General features: G+C 44.3%; 1 protein-coding gene across 2 annotated transcripts in view; it reads right to left on the bottom strand.

The window, feature by feature from the left end:
• Window positions 1–16,316, bottom strand: part of slc35f1 (solute carrier family 35 member F1) — a 28,517-nt gene extending 12,201 nt beyond the window's left edge. For both annotated transcript variants that reach the window (XM_035618401.2, XM_047328718.1), the window contains exons 1-2: window positions 15,956–16,316; window positions 7,366–7,541 (exon numbers count right to left, since the gene is read on the bottom strand). In XM_035618401.2, the coding sequence (XP_035474294.2) occupies window positions 7,366–7,541; window positions 15,956–16,305 (526 nt within the window). In that variant the 5' untranslated portion in view covers window positions 16,306–16,316. The remainder of the gene's footprint in view (window positions 1–7,365; window positions 7,542–15,955) is intronic.
• Between the last annotated feature and the right edge of the window lie 2,378 nt (window positions 16,317–18,694).

Genomic DNA, 18,694 nt, shown 5'->3' with positions numbered 1-18,694 from the left:
AACATAACAAGACTGGTAGGTTCAAATTCAAAGTTTTATTCTTTAATTGCCTTGCGGTTGACAGAATCATAAATAACCTTTGGTTTAAGCTGAGTCCGGCACAGGTCGAGACCCAACCCAGTGCGGCGGTGCTCGTCGGGGAGATGTCCCAAAGTGTCCGAAAGAGGATTACCTCAGTGCAGTCAAAAACCTTGGTGAGACCTGCGTCTGTCTTTTGATTTATTTTGTTCTTTTTGTTTCGACAGTAACAGAGGTCCAGGCCCTGGTGTGCTATTATAACCTCAGAGGTGGGTTATTATAAACTGCCCTTGGAGTAAAACCTAGGTTTCCCATCTTTGTTATGAGTCCCACCACATAATTTATAAGGGAAGCTCGTTTGTGTTAAAAGTGGAGACTTTTGATGCAGCAACACTATTTATTATGGAGATATTTATGTTGTTTGTGATGAAGGCCTATGTTGTTTGTCATAGATGTGCATGCAGTGAATGTGTAAGTATGAGAAATCATCAGTCCGCAGAAAGGAAACCGAAAAGAAACACACACATTGATAAGAAGCGCAACCCATAATTACAGACAAAGTTGAAAAAAAAACCCAGAAGTGTCATGACCAGAGAATGATTTAAACTAGCGACTCAAAAAGAGTCACAGTTGTCGTCCAGGATGCCGGTCAGCGTGGCTGGTAAATGGAGACGATGACAGTGTTAATGCCTTACAAACCACTAATGTGTTGAGTTTGGGATTTTCAGATGAGAGAGAGAAAATATAATAAGTTCATGAAAATATTAAAGTAAAGAACTTACAAAAAGTACCAGTGCAGTAAATACAAAAAAAATTGATTTAAAAAACACCAGCAGATACAGGTAAAGCTCTGCATTAGAAAACACAAATCCTACTTGGAAAAAAAGTATTTTAGGTGTTGGGAAAGAAATAAATGATAATAAAAAGTAAAAGGATTATACATTTATTTGGTCCCTGTGACCAATATTCAACTGTAATGCAAATGACTACTGATATTGAAACAACAACGTGCATACAGCATATATTACCTTTATAGATGCTGGAAATTCTACATAGACGATAATATATATGTGTTTATATAAAAATAAGTTTTAAGATAAAAAAAAATAAAGCAGCCAGAAAAGAAAAAATCACTCTTCTCTTCCAACCAGGCCTTATGAAGGGAAAGAGGTGAGGATAAATAACCACAACCGTTCAAAATGTTCTGCATACGTAAAGCCAAAATGTTGCAACCTACAATATTGATTTGAGAAAATTAAATAGTCCGAATCAGAGTTTGATTAATTTATAAAATAAATAAATGAACAAATAAATAAACAATAATTATCTTTTTAAGTTTAAATTAATGAACACTGCTATGAAATGAAACTAAATAAGTGAAAGTCAAATGCTATATACTACTACTAATAATAATGAAAGAGTTAGAGTAATAGCTCTCTTCATTTAAATTGGAGATCCTAATGGTTCTGAACAGATAAAGTAACATTTTAACATTATATTAAGTTTTGTGGATACTTGATGAAACAGTAAATATGTTTTATTATTGTTAAATATTATTATCAAGCCTGAGAAGAATACTAGTCAAAACCCTTACAAAAATAATGATGAAGATTATGTTGCAAAATTTGAAATGAACAAAATGAGATGTTCTGCATTTCTTTGTCTAATAAACACCCAAAGACAAAAAACAGTCAGACGCAGATGCTCTTCGACCTTGTGGACCAAGATATGGAGGCTGACACACTGACACACACACACACACACACACACACACGCACACACACACAGTCAGCCGTAGGGGAGACATTGAGTGCATGAACATGAATCTAAATTATACTATTCGACTTTCAATTGATGATTATGAAGACCAAACATTACTGTTGAAGTTAATTAATTTACTTGATGACAGAGATTAAAGAATAAATCAGATTTAATTTTTACAATCTGTCTGACTGTATTACTAAATGTTGCCAGACTTGACATGGCTTTCTTCTTTGTAATCATCCATTAAACATACAGACAATATTTTTGTCTCAAAGAGGCCGTTTTTGTTTTTTCGAAAACATTGCAGTTAATCTTTTTGAAAAGTGCAAATGTTTTGTTGATAGTACCAATACTGCACAGTCTTTGACCTGAGTTCATTTTATCCATCCCATGGAGAGACAGTCATCATCTGTTTGTTTTTACATGCAGTAAAGGCAGAAAAATGACTGGGCCAGATTAGTCCAAAGACAGTTTGAGGCCTTTTCGAGTTTTGTGTGGCAGCGGTGAGAAGTGAAGTCAACATCGAGAGAGGCATGCAGTGCCCTTACAGAGGCCAAAGGTCAACGACAGAGAGTTGAGAGACACTGGACTGTTTTTAAGACCAAGAGACACTGGAATATGCGTCTAAAAGATTATTTGAAGATGCATTTCATGCTGAGAAAGAAAAGAGACACTGACTGTATGTCTAAATAACATTGTATCTATCCTTCCCTGATCTAAGGCAAGCCCTCACCTCAGAACTGGCTTTTGCCTCTCAGAACATCATTAGCTTCCACCTGCATGAGAAGCGTGTGACACATTATCGGCCTGTTGCATATTACTCACACTGGTTTCCACCTGCGGTCTTGGCATGGCGAGCTGTCTCAGAGATGTAGCCGCTGTTGCTACCATTTATGTTGTTTATGCAGGGCTGCACATCTTGAACTTGATGCAGTAAGGAGATCTGGCTATGAGGCATTCATTTTGTCAAACCCTCACATTTCTTATTAAAGCAGACTGATTCAAAATTCTGATCTGATTTTGTAAATTGAAGGATTTAAAGATAACAAACACCTGGATGTGCTGTAGTGAGTGATTGGGAAGTTATGGAAGCAATTCAATGTCTAAAGGCATGTCGACAAGCAGCAGAATTATATGCTCTCATTAGAGCCTGCATTCTGGCTATAAAGATTTACGTCCTCTCCTCCATGTTTTGGCCACTGTTCTCAAACGTCCAACACATGTAGGAAAAGGGGGAATGAATTAGGTAATTAGGTTAAAATGATTTGCACCAGGCATCACAAAAATGTCAGATATAATATTGAATACAAGTAAAAGAAAGTTCAGTGGAAACACGACCACCTACAGCCTCCATCAGACAAAGGAGTAACTTATTACTATCAACTGAAAGAGTCTTTTATTATTACTATCAGGAGTAAAATGTATATTGCAATTCAAATAGTCAAATTATTATTGTTGCTGTTAAAAATGTTTTTATTAATATACTTTTATAAGTATGAAAATAGATTTTATACATATGCCAAGATGTCAAGGCTATGAATGAAAGTGAGAATGAGAGAATGAACTTGACAATAGTTCTATATTTCATCCGCAGTACAGAGAATGCAGCAACTGAACTTAGTCCCCCCTAACCCTAACAGAGAGTATCACCCCAAAGGTCACTCTTCTCTGGACTGATGAGGAGATGTGTACTTATCAGTGTATTTATATTGTATGTATATTGCATGTTAACAAAACCAACAAACTAACAGTGTGTGCTAATCAAATATCCCCAATCTCTAGAGAATTTGTCACAGGGACAGGTAGAAAGAACCGTCTCAGGTTTTAACTGACGACGAGGACCACCTCAAAGGTCAAAGGTCAAGCAGGTGATGCGAAATGTTTTTTAGTTTTGCTGTTTTAACAGCCAAATTCCCCCAACAGGAATATCTTATCTCAATAATAACAGGTGAAAAAGTAATCATAATAAATAAATAAATAATAAAAGAATAACAAATGGGATAAAGAATCAAATATACAGTGTTATATCACCGTTTGATGCTGTGTTACTAGACTCAATTGACATCTTGATTGGTAAATAATCAGGGAGTGTGTTAGTCATCTTCCTCATCCCTATGAAGACCTGAGCATATCCGTTTATATTTGTGATGGCAACCTGACTATGACAGAAATTAAAGTGAAAATAAAGATCCAAATGAATAAAGATTAAAGAATGAATACAAGTTGACAAATTACACATGAAAACAAAGACTTGAGGACGAGAGCAATCGGCTCTAACAGGCCCATCAGAACCGTTGGGGTAGTGTTCAATGCCTATTGATGGAATTTGCTAAGATTTTCGAATATAATGCAATGATGTTTTATTTGAATAAAAACAACTTTGATTTGTATTTAAGTTCACTGCCACCGGCTAATTAGTGCCTTAATCACAATTTCATTGGAGAAAATTTTAAATACACACAGTTTTCACCACACAGTTTCACTACACATAGTTTCATCACATTTGGTTGATTAAGGAAATTGATCATCTTATTTTTGAACCATGTATGCCATCTGTTTTCTGTCGATGTTTCATTGTATCCCTGTATATGATTTATCAATTTTATACAAAATGGAGAAGTCTACTCCACAGTCTACTTCACAGTAGTTTACAGTCTTTTACTCCACAAAGCGGAGAGGTTTGGTGTTATGCCCTCTTAGTGCTTTGCTCTGATCAGAGGGACATTCACACCTTCAGGGATGCTGTCCTGGAGACTGGATGTCATGTGTTGGTGGGGGGGGCAAATTAACTGAGCTCACTGCGCTTTGATTTCTGTTCGCAATGTTATTTTGTTGTCTTTTCTTATAAGTGCATGGTGTTTCAAGATTGACACCTGTCAATCAACAAAAGGGAGGAATGTCCAGGAATTTCTCTTCTCTCCCAAGAAACTGCAAGATGAGTTCTCATCCACTATGTGAGATCATGTTATCTGTGGCAGGCCAAGACAGTCGATGGGTAGATGAAGGCTCTCGGGGTGTCATAGTCGCAGAATTTGTGCAAGACACAAAGTGGTATATTCAGATCTGCATAGAATGATAGGAGATATTTTTGTGTTGACTAATGATTTGGCCTAAAGGAAGCTTGTACAGAGCAAACAGAGTCAGACCCAAAAGAGAACCCTGAGGCACCCCACAGGAGAGAGCAGCAGTTTCTGACATGTAGGGGCCAATCGACACAGAGAAACTTCTGTCAGATAGGTAAGAGGAGAACCAATCTAAGGCATTGCCTGATATGCCCACCCAGTTTCGAAGCCTTTGAATCAAGATGCCGTGATCTTAAGTGTCAAAGGTTGCATTTAGATCTAGCAGTACCAGCACTGAGCAGTCACCTGCATCAGAAGACATCAAAAAGTCATTTGAGAATCTGAGGAGAGCAGTTTCATTTGAGTGCTTTTGACGTAAGCCAGATTGGAAATGGTCCAGGATGTTGTGTGAGGTCAAAACAGCAGAAAGTTGTTTGGCTACAGCTTTCTCTAGAATTTTCAAGGTGAACCGCAGCTTGGATATGGGTCTATAGTTTATGGGAAGGGATGGGTCGAGGTTATTTTTTTCAGGAGAGGCTGGACAATGGCATGCTTAAAGTAATCAGGGACACAGGCAGACAGCAGATAGCTATTTATAATAGAGACCAAAGAAACGGCCAACAGACTCAAGAACACGTTTTAGCATGGAAGTTGGAACAATGTCTAAGGGACTTGAGGAAACTTTCATATAGCCTATCTCATCATGGAAATTGGAGAGAAACTGTCGAGAATTGAAGGCCGGGAAGAAGGAGTGAAAATTGGAGTAGAAGAGGGAGAGATGCAAGCTCTGAGATTTGTTATCCTATCAACGAAAAAGGAAAGGAAGTTGCTGCAATCGCTGTTTGAGAAAACCGGTAAGTCAGGAGGTGAGGGAGTAATAATATTTGTAATGGTGTCAAATAGGACTTCATGGTTGCGCTTACTTCTGAAATTAGGTTTGCAAAGTAAGAAGTTCTTGCATTCTTGACCATGTTATTGAATTCAGTGCTGAGCTCTTTATAGTGGGGATGATGGACTTGGAGTTTTTTAGCTTTCCTCAGCCGCTCTATTTTACGACATTTGCGCCGGAAGCTGCGAATGGTGTCATTTAGCCAGGGGGTTGAGTTTACGGTGGAAATTAGTATAGTTTTTTTTTAGAGCCACATTGTCCAAAACAGCGGAGCAGTGAGAATTAAGAGTGGAGCAGACTGAGAGCATCCTTGTTATTTGACAGTGCTGCGCGAGGGTCAAAAGCTGCAGAACTTTTTAGCTGAGGAGCAGTTTAAAAAGTGCACGCGTTTAGGGGGCAGGGGGTCATCATAAAAACAGAGGTTGAATAAAACACATTAATGGTCAGTCACATAAGAGTAATGTCGTGAGATGACGACAGTACTCTGACATTGCTAAATACACTACAGAGACTGGAGATAGGAAGATTGTCTTGGGACGCCCTGCACTGACCACCTGTTTATCTGTGTATCGAACTAGAAGTCTCCTCAATATTGAGGTCTTATAATGAATACTTCCGCTTAAGACATCCACGGTCCGCGTCTTCCTGGTTCAACTGCATCAATTTTCAAATTACACCCATCACTGCCACATAAAGTCAATGTCTATCATGTTTTGTGGTTAACATTTTGTGTGACTACATGTTACACCTGATAATAAGCGATAATTAAGCAATAGCTCACGACAGGCCGTGGTATACGCTCATTATACCACAGTTAAGGGCCGTTGTTTGGCTCGACTTGAAGCGGAGGGCTGGGGACCAAAACGCCTTTCAAACTGACCGTGTGCTTTGAGCTCTCGTTAGTTTCCTCAAATTTACTCCGTAGCTACTCCATAACGCTACTCACATCGTTACTTCCTGAATCAGGGAGGGATACGTACCTGTGCAAACTGATTAGACCTCATAGCTAATCAGATCGCTTGATTTGAGCTACCCGTTTTACAATTGGTCTTATACACCAGCAGACTGTGGTCCGGCAGAAAACTCGGGTGATTGTCCAATTGTGTCTGAGGCATTTTGGTCTGTGTCCGTCAGTAACGCCCCTTGGAAATCAAAAATGAACTGAGAGGTCCCAGACTAATACGCATCTGAGTATTAGTCTGGCTACGCCAGGATAGAACTTTAGAGTCCCCAGGCGCAACCCTTTTCGTGTAGGACACCACCCAGGGACTCCAAGAAGGCCGGGGACTTGGGTACCAGCTGCTGTTTGGTGCATACAGCACGCAACAGGCATCGTGGGTTGTAGGTTATATATTATAAAGTTTATGGTTTAACCTCAATTACATTTCTTGGTCCGAAGGGTTTGCATCTGACCTAGTTTTGATGATGCTTTCACCTCATGAATCAATCTTCATTTAATTATTAAAAGTATCTGTATCCATATAGGTGATTATGACCTTTCCATTACTTGGTATTGGATTCATACCACATTTTGTGTTGTTGTCCACTTCTAGTTTCAGCATACATCACAGTATTTACATAAGTCTTCATACATACACACACACACACAGGCACACTTTTTCTGGCGTGTACCTTGCCTGACTGCCAGTGTGGTGGTGTAGACCAGAAACAGAAGGATGTAGTTCAGAAAGCTCTGGAACACAGGTGTGTTAGCGTGGAAGTCATCAGCCAGGTACTTGCTGGTCAGACTGATAGCACAGATTAACAAGGACAAGACCTGGCCCAGGGCCAGGGTCACCAGCAGGTCCCTGCACAGGACAGGAGACATGGGCAGAGCTCATCAGGTTTTTATTTCACATCATGATCATAAGGCAATAGAGTAAGTCAGTATCACAGCAGTGGTACCCAGCATCTTGTATCACACACACACGCACACACACGCACACACACACACACACACACACACACACACACACCAATGGCGGTACTCACTAGGGATGGGCGTGAGCGATCGATTCCTCAAGTAGTCTTCGTTTCAAATGAACTCGATTGGTGAACAACTGCACTCAAGTTTGTTTGCTTTTGCACTTGACCCAAGACACAAACACCTGCGATTTTTGGAACCAGCACATTGCCTCACCATACCAGAGAAGTTGTCTGACCTACACGACGGGGTTACTGTGCAAGGCCCAGACGACATGGAGGGCAGGGACAGTTCTTGGCATAGGCGAAATAGGTGCGCAGCAGCGAGGAAGAGTGAGACCAGTGTGCACCGCGCTTCCCCGTTGACCGGAGTAGAGTACAACGGGGGAGCGGCACGAGGACGCGCATGACCGGGAGGGGAGAGGGACCCTGGGAGAGAAGTTACGCATATTTCAGTGAACCATGCATTCTTCCTCAGCAAAACCCACTGGAGTGGTGAAAGTCCAACAGGCACTGGTACAGAAAACTGGGCATTCAGGTACCTGCCACCTCTGTGCCAGCGGAGCGCGTCTTCCCGCAAAGGGACTGATCATAAACAGAATGTGTTCTCGCCTTTATTTGAACGTGTTGTCATGCGCCTTCTCCTTGGCAAGAATTTAATTCATTTTAGGTTTTCAGAAAAAGAGTGTTTTCAAATTTTATTTTAATTGAGCCTCAGTTTTGTTTTTTTGTTTTTTACCATTCCAGGCCTGCAGCGTTTGTTCGACGTTAAGTCAAATAAAGTTGTTTTGAAGTTGTGAAAAATAAATCCTTAAAGGATAACTGTGACTGTTTTGATTGAGAATAGCATTACATGTTGGGTCGTTATTCCTGCAGAAAGATGCGTTGCGTTCTAAAAATAGATTTAGAAAAAGCCAACCCTTGGCCCTCGAGGAATTGATGAGATCCCTCAATTTTGGAATTTACTACTCGTGCCCATCCCTTGTACTAACTGTAAATCACATGGTATCCATGGTAAATTTTCTGTACAAAAGATAATTAGTCAGCAAAACTTCTCTAAAAATTTAGGAGTTTGGGTTGGCGCCAAAATAAAAGAATCTAGAGCCGTAAGATGCCTAGAACTTTCATGTTGACATGATCCCATTCAGCTGAAGGTGCTGTGTAACTCTATGTGCTCCGCTGTTCACTTTGTGTCTGAAAAGAGACTCAGGCTGAACAAACTGGACACTGGTGTTAAATGTAACAACTGACTTTCTTCTCTCCACAGTCTCAGAGCTGCTCATTGTGGAAACTGTGGAGTTTCTCTGTAACATTGTCAGGTCTCGACTTCACTGTGTAAAGTGCCTTGAGATAATGTGTGATGTGCTTTAGCGCTACACAAATAAAATTGAATTGAATATTTGCCACCATGACAAACGGGACAGTCTAATATCTGTTTTTCAACAGTAAAATGCTTCACTCTTGGTTATAACGTTTTAAGAACCAAATGTAAGAGATCCATATCAAAATAAATATAAGCCAATATGTCAGTATTGGCTTGGATATCAGTATAATGTGACTATCTGAGCCTGCTTTGTTTTGCCTCCTCAAATAAGGTTTCATTACAGTCACATCCCTCTGTGTCTGTGGCAGCAGTGATGATAACACACCCACACACACACACACTGACATGGGCCTGATATGCCGGTCTCAAATTCAGCTTTCGGCCAGGCAGCCAGTCCAACGCCCCGAGGTGAGCAGGAGAAGCCAGGAAGCACAGGACAGCAGATGGTGCGAAAGAGAAGGACTACTAAGTCTCCTGTCCAACAGAGAGAGAGAGAGGGCAGGAGAAGAGATGAGAGGAGGGGACAGGAGGGTAGAGGACAGGAGAAGAGATGAGAGGAGGGGACAGGAGGGGAGAGGACAGGAGAAGAGATGAGAGGAGAGGACAGGAGAAGAGATGAGAGGAGGGGACAGGAGGGGAGAGGACAGGAGAAGAGATGAGAGGAGAGGGCAGGAGAAGAGATGAGATGAGAGGACAGGAGAAGACATGAGAGGAGAGGACAGGAGAAGACATGAGAGGAGAGGAGATGAGAGGACAGGTGAAGAGATGAGAGGAGAGGACAGGTTTGGTTTTAAAAATCCCTTTATTCACCGGTACCAGGAGAACAGACCATTTTTCACGTTCTTATCTGTTATCAAATAAACAATATCAAATCATTTCAAATCACCACAAATTTACAGATCAACAAAAAAAAGAAAAGAAAAAAGAAAACTAGAAATGAAACACCAGATGTTCATCTTCCCCCACAGAACACAGAACCCCTCCAACAGCCAATATTTGGCTGAAGGTCTGGATGTTGTCGGTCATCCTGTAATAGGAGTGCTCGACCCTCAGTCGAGCTCTTAGCAGTCTCTCCAGCACCGCCAGTAGTTCCACGCTACCCTTGTACTGGACCTGGTTCCTGCGTGTCAGCCATATGGCCAACTTAGCAGCGCCAGACAAAAAGTTCACCAGTGTATGTACATTTTTCTTCACAACACAGTACCTTGGGCCAAAAATAAACAACTCAAAAGAAAACCCCTCACCAAGGCCCTGAAACCACCTTTTTAAAAGTTCAAACAGAGAAGACAGACGCGGACACTGGACAAATAAATGTGCCAGGGTCTCAACCTGTGAACAGAAAACACACCCCTCCCCTAGCTCCGGATCAAGGTGCACTCTGTTTCTGTTCGTAGCTATTGCCCCGTGTACGACCCTCCACTGGAGGTCTGCTGTCCGTTTTTCAACGGGCAGCTTGTACAGAGACCGCCAGCTGTTTTTCGGGGAAATGTCTGGGCCAAAGAACTCAGTCCACCTCGACTCCTTCATCCCTGCCAGAGAACGCAGATTCAGGACCTTAACGCAGAGTTGATATATTTCCTTTTTTCCTGCTGCCTGAAAAACATCCAGGTGTGGGGTTGTAAAGTGCAGTAGCTGGCTTCCTCCCTCCTGCCAATCCTCCAGAGCTGGTGTAATACGAAGAGAGGGGAAACCATACTCACCACCTTCACTCCACTGGTCACACACAGTCTGATTTTCCACGAAGGTCCTTAAGGGTGGTGGTAGAGCCTCTAACACCTCCCTCACTACCTTGTTGATGAGCCTGATGGAGGTGATGCTACTCCTCTGTCCCAAGGCCTCCACAGATGTATCTGTCCACTTTATCAGATCCCCCAGTTTTGTACAGACAGCCTCTCTGAGACTGACTCGCAGGCTGGCAGATTGCAGTGTTTTAGTCTGTATGAAGTTATTATAAAACAACGGTTCTTCAAACAACCACATACCTTTGGTCATTTCATCTTCTCGTATGCTTTTTACAATCTGCCATGTCTGCAGCACTGAGCTGTAGAAAGGTGTCAGTCCGGTAAGGTCCACCCCCTCCGGCTGTAAAAGGAATAACTGTTTGTCGTAGCCAAATCTCCCAGCCCTCCTCAGCAGCAGACGCGATGTTTCCAACCAACTCGGGCCACATTCATACAATAGTCTTTGTGCTGTACGAAGTCTAAAAGAAGCCATTTTAGAACGAACGTTGATAAGGCCCTGCCCCCATTCAGTCACCGGCAGGTAGAGGGATCACCGGCAGGCTGCACGGATCCAGTGATGACCAGACCAGAAGAAGTCCAAGATGGCTCTCTGGATGTCCCCGATCTGGCCATTTGGAGGTGTCAGAGAGATTATGCGATGCCACAGAGTCGAGGCAACTAAGTTATTGGCGACCAGAACTCTTCCCCTATATGACAACTGGGGTAGCAACCATTTCCATTTAGACAACCGAGTGCACACTTTTTCCTTCACTCCCTCCCAGTTCTTCCTTGAAAACCCTCAGTGCCCAAACAAACTCCCAACACTTTCATCCCCTCCTTTTCCCACTCAAGTCCTCCCGGAAGACTGGGCGCTGCCTGATCTCTCCAGTGACCCATCAAATGGGCCTTACACTTTAACCCAGTTCACCTGTGCAGAAGAAGCCTTTCCATAGATGGAAAGTGTGTCCTGCAAAACTGCTACATCACCCTGATTTAAAACCAAAACATAAACATCATCGGCATAAGCTGAAATGGTGAGAGGACAATCAAAATTTGAGACCCCAGGCAGGAAGAGACCGCTAAGCCGACTCCTCAACCTGCATAGCAAAGGCTCTATGGCTAAACTGTACACACACACACACACACACACACACACACACACACTGACATGGGCCTGATATGCCGGTCTCAAATTCAGCTTGCGGCCAGGCAGCCAGTCCAACGCCCCAAGGTGAGCAGGAGAAGCCAGGAAGCACAGCACAGCAGATGGTGCGAAAGAGAAGGACTACTAAGTCTCCTGTCCAACAGAGAGAGAGAGAGGACAGGAGAAAAGAGGAGAGGAGGGGACAGGAGAAGATATTCTAACTGCCCAGAGATTGGAAAGCTTTGTCTAATGCCTCGCTGAACCGGGATCGGCCGACTAAGACCTGCCCCCATCTTTACCATGCATTGAGCACCATTATACAGTAATCTAAGCCATGACAGAAAACCATCACCCAAACCAAAAGCCCTCAGTGTAGAAAACAAATAAGTGTGGCCTACAGTATCGAAGGCCTTTTCTTGGTCCAGAGAAACAATACCCCCATTCACATTATAACATTTACACAGGTCCATTACATCGCGTACAAAGAAAATATTATCCATAATTGTCCTCTCTGGTATGCAATAAGTCTGGTCCGTATGAATAATTATTCCCATGAAATCCTTTAGTCTGTTTGACAATGCTCTTGAAAGCACCTTTTTATCCGTACAAAGAAGAGAGACTGGCCTCCAGTTCTCAAGAAGGGCCAAGTTTCCCTTTTTCGGCAGCAGTGAAAGGACTGCACAATGACAGGAAACGGGAAGAGAGCCTGTTCTGAAAACCTCAAGCAATACCAAATGAAAATCAGGACCGATAATGTTCCAAAACTGCTTGAAAAAATCAGTGGTGAGGCCATCGATCCCCGGCGCCCGCCCTGATGCCATCTGGTTAACGGCCACTGTTAACTCTTCCAGAGTCAGCTCAGAGTCCAGAGCAACCCTCTCGTCCCGGCTCAGCTGAGGAAGCCCCTCCAGAAGCTCCCCGCGACAATTCATGCTGCACTGTTCGGCACCAAAGAGGTCAGCGTAGAAGTCTGAAGCACATCTCCCCAACTCGCCCGGGCTGGTGGTCATTCTGCCTCCTGGGAGCCTGAGGCAGGTCATCTGCTTCCTCTGCGCTACTCTTCTCTTCGGGTTAAAAAAGAAAGCTCTTGGAGCGTCCATGTCTTTCAGCTTGAGGAAGCGAGACCTGACAAGAGTTCCCTTTACTCTCTCCTGCAGGTAGGAGCTCAACTCCAGCCTTTTCTCTTGCAGGAGCCGGCCTGTGGCGGGATCTGAGTCTCTACTCAGTCTTTCTTCCATTTTTCTGATGCTGCCCTCAAGATCGCGGACAGCGGTCTTGATCTTAGCAGTAGAATGTTCAATGTGCTGCTGACAGAGAACACGGATTTGTGTCTTCCCTATCTCCCACCACAGTTTTAACGAACTAAAATCTGCTTTTTTTTCTTTCCACTCTCGCAAGAAAAGCTCAAAAGACTGACCGAACCTAGTGTCTTGCAGCAGTTTGTTATTAAAAGACCAGTAGGACTTAACCCTTTCCCCTGTTGGAAGGACAAGCTCTGACATCACCAGATGATGGTCAGTGAAACCTACAGGGATTATGCTGCTGCTGATAAGTCTGGAACCAAGACTTTGGGAGATGAAGATCATGTCCAGTCTGGCTGAAGTCACCCTGTTGTCTCTAACCCTCACCCATGTGTACTGTCTGGACTGTGGATGTTTAATCCTCCATGTGTCCAGTAGATCCAGTTGTTTAATGATACTAGTGAGATTTTTTGAAGATTGTGGGTGTGGTTCCTCACTTGTCCTGTCCACAGTAAAATCCATAGTGCAATTAAAATCCCCACCAATAATTAATTGCTCCTGATAATAATTCTTTAAATTACTATTTAACCCATTAAAAAGGCAGACTCTTTCTGCTCCTTGATTTGGAGCATAAATGTTCACGAAGCAGAACACAGAGCCTTCTATCTCTGCTCTGACCACCAGCACCCGACCCTTCACCACTTCACTACAAGACAGGATTGTAGCGTTTAGGCCTGCTCGGAACAGCACAGCTACGCCTGCATTTAAATTGGAGCCATGGCTGAGGGTGTAAGCACCCTGCCACCATAAACCCCAGTCCACATCGTCTGTGGGAATAGTGTGTGTCTCTTGTAGAAACATCACATCTATATTTTTCTGAGTGGATATTTCAGAAATTAACCCCCTTTTTTGTGTGTCCCTCCCACGATTGATGTTTAACGAACCTATCCTGAGTCTCCCCATAGAAAAGTCAGAGAAAAGAAACGGACACGACAGAAACAGAAACAGGAAACAGTAACATGAGGAAAACACCAAGTGCTGCATGATCGTCTACTTTTTCGTCTTTTTAACAGTTTTACCTTTTCTCAGTGTGGTGATGTGTTTTTTGAGGCGGAACCGCTTCTTTTCGTCCAGCTGATCAAATCCTGTTTTTCTTTTCAAAACAGCCACTGATTTTATGAATTTGTCCGTATCCTCAAAATACTCCTGCACTCTAACAGACCTGCCGAAGGTTTCGTCCAGCAACTGGTTCACCTCCTCTAGTGAGTAGTAGCTGTTGGTCGCTCCCACAGTGGAGACGCTGTCCGACTCGGAGTCGTACTCCATGTCCTCACCTGAGACCTGGCTGGTGGACAGACCCTGTCCCTCACTGGAGGTGTCAGGGGGGGTTGTTCCTGCAACACCACAGGTCTGTGGATCAACCTCGGCTGCAGACTGAGAGTTGCCTGCAGTCCCAGACACCTGCGGGTCCTTGTCCTGACTCTGTCCCTCTGGATCTTCATTAACAGACTGGGACTCTTTGTTACATTCTGCTTCACTCGGCGCCTCATTGTCCTCAACAGTAGGAACCAAAGACCCACCGGCGGAACCCGCCTCGGCACCAGCGCGCGCGGGAGACTCCGCCGCGTCCGCGGCACCGGCCCCGCGCTCCGCCGTCTCAGCAGCGCGCGCGGCGGAGCTCGCCGCCTTGTCGGAGCGCGACCTGTGCGGACACGCGAACCGTTTGTGACCCACATCTCCACACTCAAAGCACTTCATACTTCCTGAGCTCGCGTACACCACGTAGTGCCCGTCACCGTGCCTGACCCTGAACGACACCTCCAGAGTCCAGGAACATGAAGGCCTGTCGCCTCAGGGACTGGACGTGCCTCAGTTTCGGATCCCTGCATCCCAAGCTCAGCGTTCTGAACCCGCTGGCCAACTTCCCGAACCTCCGCAGCTCGCTCTCCAGCAGCTCGTTGGGGATGAACGGAGGAACCCCGGACACGGTGATCCGCGTGGAGGGAGCTGACAGCGGGGACACCTGCACGAAGATGTCCCGGATAAACACTCCGCTCTCGACCAGCTGATGGACATGCGGCTCGTCCTTCAGGAACATCACTATGGCTCTGTTCATCTGGTCGTGTCCGACCTGCTGTCCGACCGCCAGGAGGACTTCCTCCACGGTGCTGTCACTGTCCGGCGGGACGATCCTCGCTCCCTGCCGGATCGACAGAGGTGGCGTCTCGGAGGACGCCATTCCTCCAGGAGACCAAACAGAGACCAGACAAACAGTCCCGATCTCTCAAGAAACACTATGAATTATAAAGGCCATGCACAAAGTACAGAAGAAAAAAAAGTACAGTAGAGATATCCGACAAACAAAGAAACATTCAAATCTCCGCGCCACTCGCACTTCCACCACCACCACTCACGATCACACACACCGGAAACGGGAGGAGAGGAGGGAGGAGAGGACAGGAGAGGGGATGAGAGGAGAGGAGAGGAGAGGAAAAGAGATGAGATGAGAGGAGAAGAGAAGAGATGAGAGGAGAGGAGAGGAGAAGAGAGGAGAGGAGAGGAGAACAGCCATGGTGCAGCAGCACAGGCTCCACCGTGCAGCCCGGTCCTGTCGGCAGGAGTCCGGGTTGCCTCCGCTCACAAACCGAGACACACGCAATGTGACGTTCATGCAAACGGAGACTGCTGTCGACATCTGTTGCATGACACACTTCGGCCCTGCAGGTTGAACATGACGGTGTGATGTTACAGGTTGTGTATGAAACAAAAGGAGCGCGCAGCCCGCCCCCGCCCCCTTCCCGCAGACAACACTGATGAAGACTGATGAAGACGAGGAGCCCCCGTGACGGGACGTCCATCCCCATCCTACCTGGTTAGGAGCTTCCTGATCCGCTGGAAGAGGCTTGGTGCCGGGGTGCCCGTTCCTCTGGGGACGCTCTCCACCGTGGAGACGACGGATATCATCCTGCTGACGGAGCGCAGATCAGCGCATTCTGCTCCGAGGACACACGGGGGACGGGGGGCGGGGGACGGGGCTCCCAGGGTCCGTGCTGCGGCCAGTGGTGCGGTGCCGCTGCGGAGGAACAGTGCCGCCGCCGCCGCCGCCGCCGCTGCCGCTGCTGCTGCTGCTCGGACTCTTCCCTGTGATTCAGAAGCAGCTCCTGTGTCTGACGAGCTCAAGTGACCACAAGGTGGCGTTGTTCTGCACAGGCGCCTCATGGGACAGACGTAACCTCGTACATGAGGATGAGTCCTGTTGAAAAGGACCAGTGCACTGAACTACAAGTGTCAAATTTCCTCCCTTCCCCCAACAAGTGTAGTATTGTTTCATTGAATTGGAGTTAACATCTGATACAGGATAGATATGAACAACATACATGATGTTTGAATCTGTGTGTTACATCCCCACACTGTGGACGAGCACTGGGGCCAGGCATTAGAACGAAAGAGGAAAGAGGAAGGTTATTTTCCCCTTTTTTGCTTTTGCTTTTTTCAAAAAATGAAGTCTAAATGTGGAGAATAAACTCGAAATTTCTCGATTAAAGTGGAACTTTTAAGGATACATCACACTACTGACCGAAGTGCATGACTCATCTCATCTCTCATCTCATCTTCAACCGCTTATCCGTGGTCGGGTCGCGGGGGCAGCAGCTTCATGACTGCCTTTAGAAAATGCCACACAAGCTTGGAATGATGGAACATTGGCAGCTAGTCGCCCCTCTGACTGAATACGATGGACTCAACTTTATTGTCCACATGAAGACTTTCATCTCCAAAAGAAAGAAAGAAGTTTTCCCTATTCTCCAAACGCATTCCTCCTCTTGGTTTACTGAAGCCTGGCCTCAACACTCAAAATGGGTTTCACTCGACCACCATGACGTCACCCATCGGTTTGTGAGCTGCTGTTTATCAGCCTCGAGTTTAGCATTCTGATCCCTATTCAGGGATCCTTCCAACTGCTACCATCTAGTGGACGATTCTGGTAATGTTGAGTCTCCTTAAGATTCCTATCACTTCGCATCCTCCGTGTGTTTCAGTTGAACAAAGAGCAGCCCAGAGTACATCCCAGGGTCATCTGATTATTTAAAAATGTGGCAATTGCATATACTGACCCCGAGGAAAAAGATTTCCTTTTTGCCTGAACTCTTGATTGTTCCCAAACTAATCAGACATGTTGACCAATAGCACCGAGGGCTGATGGTCACACCTGTCAGACAAACTGTCTGATTAGAAAAGAGTGGTCGGGGCCCAGGACTCAGTTTGGGAAACATGGGTCAATGACTTGAGGTTAAAGGAGGTTTTGTCCATCATTTCCATCTGTGACAATAACATTTTGTCAACTAAAAAGAGTGGAAGCAGGTAAACTGTGAAGGATGAGAACAGAGCATTCTATCATCATCTCTCTGAATGACATAAGGCACACAGCTCACATTTACACCTCTAATATCACCCTGCTCTTCTTATGAATTATAAATGTTAAAAATAAGTAGTCATATTGTTAGCTCCCACCACTCATACTACAATTACTGTTTGATTTATTTAGGTATCCTTCCCAACACCCAAATCCTGTATGTATGAATATGAAGAAGGGGGAGGATTGATCCTCATGCATTGATACATATATTTTGTTACTGCTGTTGATATATATTAGTCTGTGTGTGCATGTATGAGCATGTGTGCAAACGTGTTGTGTATGTATATATGAATATGTTGGACAGATTTACATATTTTTGTATTGATTTTGTTGTTGCGATCACAACAGTGAAGGTGGTAGTAGTAATAATTTTCATTTTTACCCTGGAGTACTATCAGATTCAGTCTAACATCTATAGTTCCATCATTCTACTCCCACAATAACTATTGACCACATTTACACCATGAAATACAGGTGAACAAACCAAACTACTGTCAATCTTTAATTTCTCTTCATTCTCTCTATTGAATCCCTCATTTCCATACATTTTACTTCATCATAGCCTCTGCACCTATAATGCATTTACCTTTCCATTTGTTTAAATATAATCCTCTTTGCTCATTTTGCCCTGGTGTCATGGAACTAACTTAACGAGCAGGGGTCCTGCCTGTCCTTCTTTCCCCCACCACAACCACCAACCTCCTCCCCAGGACCTGACACAAAAATCATGACGCAGCACAATGATAGGAACATCTGCAATAAGGGCTATAATTAATAAGGAACAAACTAAATTAACAGAATTTAGTGTTATCACATTTGAGATATGCCTTGTTACATATATGAACTGGTGAATAGACTGTATTCATACACTTCTGGAGGAGCCATCAGTGGACTTTAGTGTCGAGGATCAAACCAATGACCTCCATCTCCTGAGCCACAGCCGCTACGCCTCGACGTCTCACCTGTTGTCGCATTTAACAAAAAAGTTGTGTATCGAGGAATATTTTTTTTATATCTAACGCTGCACGATTTTTGAATTTGTGTGATATTTTTCACCAGTTTCTTGAGAAACAATGCACAGATCAAGATGAAAACAAAACCAGGCATATTTAGAGGACTGTTCTTAATGAGTGTGAGGATCTATCTGATTTCAAGGTAGTTTCATACGGACCAGGCCGTAGCAGTGAGGCGACA

This window comes from Scophthalmus maximus, chromosome 18 (genome assembly GCF_022379125.1).
Source record: "Scophthalmus maximus strain ysfricsl-2021 chromosome 18, ASM2237912v1, whole genome shotgun sequence".
NCBI classification, from domain to species: Eukaryota; Metazoa; Chordata; class Actinopteri; order Pleuronectiformes; family Scophthalmidae; genus Scophthalmus; species Scophthalmus maximus.
The sequence above is the reverse complement of the archived record's forward strand: the minus strand, read 5'-3'. Positions and strand labels throughout refer to the sequence as shown.